Source organism: Aplidium turbinatum, chromosome 1 (assembly GCF_918807975.1).
Source record: "Aplidium turbinatum chromosome 1, kaAplTurb1.1, whole genome shotgun sequence".
NCBI classification, from domain to species: domain Eukaryota; kingdom Metazoa; phylum Chordata; class Ascidiacea; order Aplousobranchia; family Polyclinidae; genus Aplidium; species Aplidium turbinatum.
The window spans coordinates 8,530,432-8,537,830 of record NC_137472.1 but is presented as its reverse complement, the minus strand read 5'-3'; the positions used below and the strand labels follow the sequence as shown (position 1 = coordinate 8,537,830).

The 7,399-nt window shown below is 36.3% G+C and overlaps 1 protein-coding gene across 1 annotated transcript in view; it reads left to right on the top strand.

Annotated features, from left to right (window-relative positions):
• Positions 1-243: 243 nt before the first annotated feature.
• The window catches only part of LOC145770469 (beta-1,4-galactosyltransferase 2-like), a 32,905-nt gene continuing 25,749 nt past the window's right edge, over positions 244-7,399 (top strand). Inside the window, exons 1-2 of the mRNA XM_082582133.1 lie at positions 244-342; positions 1,743-1,886. Coding sequence (XP_082438259.1) covers positions 256-342; positions 1,743-1,886 — 231 coding nt within the window. The 5' untranslated portion in view covers positions 244-255. The remainder of the gene's footprint in view (positions 343-1,742; positions 1,887-7,399) is intronic.

The window sequence follows — 7,399 nt, the reverse complement described above, 5'->3', positions numbered from 1 at the left end:
ATATAAACACAATATTACCGGTATTATAAATAAAATTTCGATTTTGAATCTAATTGTTGCTTGCAAAGCAGTAGATTGACCTTCTTCAACAAACTCTTGTTTTTAGGTAAAAAGAGTATTGTAACCACATTGCAGTAAATAAGAAACTTAGGCCTATCACATTTCTCACTGGAAAAAATAATTAAGCATTTGACTTCACAAAATGTAAAAAATTATTGCGATCAGAACTAAACGGAAAAAAATCATCTGCAGAAAATGCTAAATTCTTTAAAGAAACACTATAAATTCCTGATTTTAATGTTTGTTTTGGCTCATTGTGGAATACAATTCTACTTAATTCAGGTAAATATTGCAACAAATATAATGTGGGTAATAAAGTGATACGGATGTCTTTCCGTTTTGACTTCTTAATGTTAAAAGAGTTGCAGATCTAAATTGTATTGGGATCCATGTAAAATCAGTAAGTAAAAACAATCAGGTTTGGTAACTAAAAATTTGTGTAGAGTTTTTTCCGCTGTGAAAGCGATTTCATTTACTGTATACTCATATTCTAATAAAAATCTTCTTCATCAGTATTCTTATTCAAGTAGAAACATCTTCTTCAAATAGCAGCATTTTGTACTAAACAATTTGGTCAAAATTTTGTACTCTATTCAAATGGAAACAAATGATTTTTTTAAATAAGGCGGTACTGATGAAGCCACCTTTACGACAGCAAAAACTCTACAAATATATTTTATTTAGTTGCTAAATCTGACTGCTCTATTCACTGACTGTAATATGACTTTGATTTTTTGTATAAGAAAATGGAGCTAAGAAAAAGATGTAAATATACTAGTACATATACCATTTCTCATAGAGGTATTTTTATTTTGTTTGTTAAACAATTGGATTCAAATTAGTGTTGTTTAAATTACTAAAACAAAATCAAATACAAAAGAAGTTATTTTCACATGAGTCAGCTCAATCATAAATAGGTAAAAATCGATTTCGTCAGACACCTGTCAGAAGATATTTTATTTTCTTGAACTATTTTTTTTTTGCTTGCTCAATGCTCATGTTACATCCCAAACAATTTCAAAATCATTTCATCTACTCATTTTTCTGGCGCTTATAATCTATTGTCCAACTGCTTGTAAAATTTCAAACTATATACTTTTGAAATTATTTTGGATCTCAATAGCCATTTCGGTCCAGGTACAAATCAATCTTGGAATTTTGTTTGGTGTCAAAGGTATTAATGTAACACACAATTCAGCGCGAAACAGTTAGATGAATACTCTTTCCTTCGATTCAATAAACAAATTCAACAGGTACAGTAGTTCTGAATTTCAGAAACGAAAGTGTGTTATAGGCGTTGTATGGGCATTTTAATGCTTGCTTGACATGTTGGGAAATGAGGTAGCCTACTCTGCTGCATATCAGAGCATTGTGAAGGAGCAAACAGCCCAACACATCATCTTTGGTTGCCCAATGTATTTCCTTCGCAACGGCATAGCAGGCCTCCGAAAGCTTGATAAGCTGACGAAAAATTGACCCCATGTCCTTTTGTTCGACCGATCATAAGCTTTCTGCTTCCTACGAACGACGAAGACGAACAGATAGTAACGTATTTCAATAAATTCATTGGAATGGTCAGTCTGATGCAGTATGCTGCAGCAGTAGAGCTTATTCAGACAAATTTACAAAATAACTGCTGAAATAACATTGTAATCAAGGTGATAGTTATTTTGTATTTTCAGACGAAGATGTATTTAAACTTTTTTATTTCCGATGAATCCTTATTCAACCTTATTTACGTTTCACCCGCTCCACCACCATCATCATCATCATTATCATCGCCATTATTAGCATCTTTGTGTCCTGAAATCCCACCTAACCTTGTGGTGAGTTGTCTAACACAGACGAACTTCTTTTTGATTTCTTACAAGTTTTTGTCGCTTAGAGTATCTTTTTTTCTATTTTGAAATTATTTAGTCAATTAGCGACTGATTTTCATTTGTTTAAATTGCTTATAAAAAAGCTAATTGTCAGTATTTCAATAAATTTTCAGGTTGACAGAAAACTAGCCGCAGTAATTATAGTTTGCATAAAAGTAGAACTAAATTAAACGTGTAGGTTTTTCGTTTTTTTTTTTTCGATACAAGTTTGACAACATATTTAACCCTTGAATGCACAACCAGGGTTAGATTGACCCTGCATGCTCGATTTTTGTTTCTATTTGTTTAAAGAATAAATTCATTGGCTGAATTTTTTGACATATTCGGCAATGCTGTTTTACAATGCTTATCAATATTTTTGTTTGTATTGTTTCTGAAAGGACGTTTTGTATCACAACCTAGAGAATGCACAACCAGAGTCAAAATGACCCTAATGCATTTAAAATGATACAATACTTTTTGAGCGTTTTAAAATAAAAGCTTTGCCTCTTACGTGATTTTTCTGCGATCTGTTTCCTTGTGAGACAATAATACTTCTTTGTGGAGCAATTACTAAGATGTTTGATTGTTTCAACACCACTAGACGGCTTTTTACAAAAGATATCAGAAGGTGAAGAGATAGCTAGGGTTACATTATTGATTCTATACTACAGTACGCTTATAGAAGATAAATTAGACCAAGTTTATTTTGGGTATTTTGTTGGTTAGAAAAAGGTTAGGCAGACAAGTAGGATACAATAATCACAACTTGAAACTCTGTGTTAGACAAACGTTAACCCTTTGAAGGTTGGGGGGGGGCTGTCAATTCAACTTTTTTGTATCAACATTTGTATCTCTAAAACTACTGAGGCTGCGACTATGAGACTTCTTGACTTTTCCTAACTTTTATTCACCTCTATTGAGCTGAAATTTTGAGCGAATAAAGGTTATAAATTGAGAGATATAAGGCATTTCTCAGCACATCCTCTGAAATATTTCATATTCTATTGATCAAAATTTTCCCACCAACTGGATGAAAGTAATTAATTTGGCCTCGTTAATCAAATGATTCGTTAATCAAATGATTCAAATTGAGATTATGTAAAAAAAAATTAATCACAACATTGCAATGCATGTTTTTCATTACTCTATCAAAAAATACCAAATAACCCAAACGTCATAAGTCACCTCAACATTTCAACGTATATGAGCAGTTCTAAAACTCACATAGTTTTAATTTTCGGATATGCTCAGCGTGAATAATTTTACAAGGTGAATTCCAAGTTTTGAAACCGTGCCTTAAAAAATAACAGAGATATCACTCCTAAAGCATAAGAAGAATCGACAGCCCCCCCCCAAACTGAGCAAGACTCCAGAAAGCCCAACCTTCTAAGGGTTAAATCAGCCTACTAATCTAGCCTAGTCAAATCCAAAAATTAAATGCACAACCTTTTCCAGTACTGCATATTACCCGAATGGGCAGAGCTAGTGTTTTGTTGCCTGTTTGAGGCGTAACTGGCTGATCAAACACTTCTTATAGTTATTGAAGACTTGAGAAAATACTTAAGTTAGCTTTTTTCAGGTGGCTTGTGGGTCTATGCTTATTGCTAAAATATTACAAAATGGCTAAAACTATCAAGGGTACAGTGATATCATTCGCGATTAAACTGTAGCTACAGTACAGCTTGTGTAAGATGAATTGTGGGAGCCGATAACCATAGCCTATGTACCGGGAAGCATATGCAAAACAACAAAAAGTGCTATGCTGCTCCTCTTAGTGTCATAAAGCAGTTTGCACTGAGCATAGTGTCACACTGGCGACTTGTTTCAAAAGTGGAAGAAATGTAGAATACATAAGCCAACTTATGTCTTTGAAATCTCTTGTTTTGTTGAACTTAAATAAACCAACCAACATGACAAACCCAGTTTTATCATTTTGTATTGTGATACTAGAAAATTGACGAATACAGCTGCCAAGTCTAATTAAAAATGCAATAGGATCAATTTGACTTTGATCGTGATAACTAGGAAAGCGAAACAGTTGTGCGTCCTAAGGTTAACTTTTGACAACGCGAGAATGTGTTAACCGTCGGATTACCTATCACAGCCCAGCTTTATCAGTCAGATCAGTCACTTTGTATTCATCGAGGTTGAAGTGCCTGGTTTGAAAATATGACAAGCTGAATTTTGTTTCTTCTCTTTAAAGTTAAATGGTTCTTGTTATATATCTGCGCAATAAACGATTTAGGGCCGAATGCAGAAAGGTAGCTCAAAACTAGTTTTAAGCAAGCCGGGCTTAAATAGTGGCTTGAGCCGAGTTTTGCGCTGCAGAAACTATTCTTACTTTAAGCTTAGCTTAAAACTCGTTTCATTTCAGGTTTTGAGCCACCAATATAAGTCGCCAAAAATGGCGACTTAACAGCGGCAGATCTTGACTTAAGCATTTTTGCAAACTGGATTTCAAAGGATTCCGGTGAAGTTGTGTGTTCGGTAGAAGTTCCTGGCCATGATGCGAAAATATTTGTAATGCGTAATTCTGCATCAACAATGCACTGGGTATTTATTGAGAAATAGCCTTTCCTGTTCCAGAAAATTTCAGCGTTTTCACCAATTGCATCTATCACACAAGGAAAATAGGCAATACCATAAAACTTCTGTTTGGTATTTAGAATTTCTGCTGGCGATGATGGAAACTTTATGTATGTGTTTTTCCTTGCAACAATGTAGGCTGAAACTTTTTTTACTGTACGCAGGGCCGTAGCCAGACTGCAGAGCAAGGGGGGCCCAAATTTTTTTAGGGGGGGGCGAAAAAATTTAAATGGGCAAAGTCATTATATCTGTAGCTGTTGCTCGAGAATGTTTGGATTTTGCCAGGGGAACAAGGCCCCCATGGCCCCCGGCTGGCTACGGGCCTGACTGTACGGCATACAGTCGTTTGGTGACATTGAATCAAGTCACCATCACTCAGTTTAAAATGACCAGTTGCATAGAATCTTAAGGTAACAAGCAACTGTAGCATTGGTGAGAGGGATTGACTTCGCTCTGTGAAACTATCGGATAGTTGCTGGCACAGTTCTACTACAACAGCTTTGCTAAATCTGTAGCGTGCATGAAGCTGGTCATCATCGTAATAATCAAATGGATTTTGTGCATCCCTAATCATCCTGCGTGATAAGTTAACCGTTGGTTCTTCATCTTCAATGAATCTTTCAAGCAAGTCTAATGTACCGTATCCATAAAGTACCGTATGTTATTACTAAAAAGTAAACCATTTTCTGGTAAAAAATAAACAAACGTTTGTTATCCTCCTCTTGCTAGCAAACAAAATATTGGATGCATGATTAACCAATGCTTATCACTTCGGCAATTTTATGTTTTTGTTGTAAAAACTATTTCCGAAGTATACCTGCAGAGGCTGTAGTACAGCATGCAGGTAAGCTATTTTATGGCTATACATTCAGTAAGATGAGGCTCTGCCTTTCTACAACCATTTTTTATCAACGAAGTTCTGTAGATATAAAAGAAAAAACTCTACAGTACTTGTACAAGTTGCTGTTTGTTCATACTTGCTAGTTGATTTTTTGGCTCTCATAAAGAATCATCTCTCTCTCGCCATTTTGTAGACTTCAATAATACTTTTAATTTTTATTAATAGCCTACCCCTCCCTATTTAGCCCCTTGACAAACCTCCAGATAGTTTTGGTTCACTGCTATTTTTCAGTTACAATGTTGTTAAAAAACAACTGCTACTTGTAGCCTACAAATTGTTGTCTACCACTACATGCTTGCTAGTTGCTGTCAACATGCTTTGTCAAAAATCACCATGGCAAGTCGAGTGACGTCACACTTTGCGTCAAAAACGTGGCTTAAAACCAGTTTTATTATGAAGCGCAGCTCAAAGAGTGGCTTGGCCAAGCGACCTTGCAAATTAGTTTCTGCATCGCGCTCAAGTTTTAAACCGAGCTTGACTAAAACTCCGCTTGCCTGAGAAGAGCTTGGCGTTAAGCTAGGCTTATTTTGAGCTACCTTTCTGCATTCGACCCTTAAAGGTTTGTTTGTTTATCTTTATCTTGCATTGCGGGAAAGCGGATTGTGTTACACTCAGAATAAGTACTATTTTTGGAAGTCTCCTACAAGTCAGCAGTTGTGAACTGCACAAGCGACAACTGAGCAAGTGACAACTGAGCTAGCAACATTTATGCAAGTGGCTGAAGTTGGTAAATGATGTAACAACTGAGCAAGCCATAACGTGGCATGTCATAAGTCAGCGAAATGAGTTTGACAAGCGATGACCAAGCAAGTTTGACGTGAGCAAGTAAATCTCGTTTGCTGACTTGCAGTAGCTGAAATGTAATTGCTGAGTTAAAGCACTTGCTAAGTTGTCGCATGCCGACTGCCGAGTGATCCGAGGACCTATTTTTGAAATAAACTATACTATACTTAGGGTCGAATGCAGAAAGGTAGCTCAAAATAAACCTAACTTAACGCCAAGCTCTTCTCAGGCAAGCGGAGTTTTAGTCAAGCTCGGTTTAAAACTTGAGCGCGCTGCAGAAACTAACTTGCAAGGTCGCTTGGCCAAGCCACCCTTTGAGCTGCGCTTCATAATAAAACTGGTTTTAAGCCACGTTTTTGACGCAAAGTGTGACGTCACTCGACTTGCAAGGTGATTTTTGAAACCTACCTGACAAACAAAGTAATTGTAAGTTTAGAAAGTTGTTCGTGTAATTAGGGTGCTTTATTAATGACATCATAATACCTTTTGTTACATCACAATTGAATTTGAAACGCAGTTTCCAGTAGCAAGTATGAACAAACAGCAACTTGTACAAGTAGCCTACTGTAGAGTTTTTTCTTTTATATCTATAGAACTGCGTTGATAAAAAAATGGTTGTAGAAAGGCAGAGCCTCATCTTACTGAATGTATAGCCATAAAATAGCTTACCTGCATGCTGTAGCCTACTACAGCCTCTGCAGGTATACTTCGGAAATAGTTTTTACAACAAAAACATAAAATTGCCGAAGTGATAATAGGGATATTGGACTTAGGGGATCCGAAGCTTATCCGTTTTTTCATTTATTCCGTCCAACTGAAGGGCATGCCTAAATCGTGGTGTGCTCGTTTTTAGTTTGTTTTAAGCTGTGAGGTTATGAATATGGAAGACAAAGTTGTGACTAGTGTCAGTCTGTCAGATAGGCTAGACCGAGCAGATTTTTAATTTTCAAAATTCTGTTGATTGGATGAAGTGTCAATCTGCTATTGCCTGGAGTGGTCATTTTCTAGGCCTTAGGGTACCAGTACGGTATGTTGGAGGGAAATAGTTAATTTCATTATAAACTGACGGTCCAAGTTTATTCATAATAAAAACATACTTGAGTTTAGTACTAATCAGCTGGAAGCAGCGAATGACCAACGAGATTAGTACGCTAACACTGGGGGAGCAAGTCTTTTAGGCGCAGACAGTTAGGCGCCGGTCAAATAG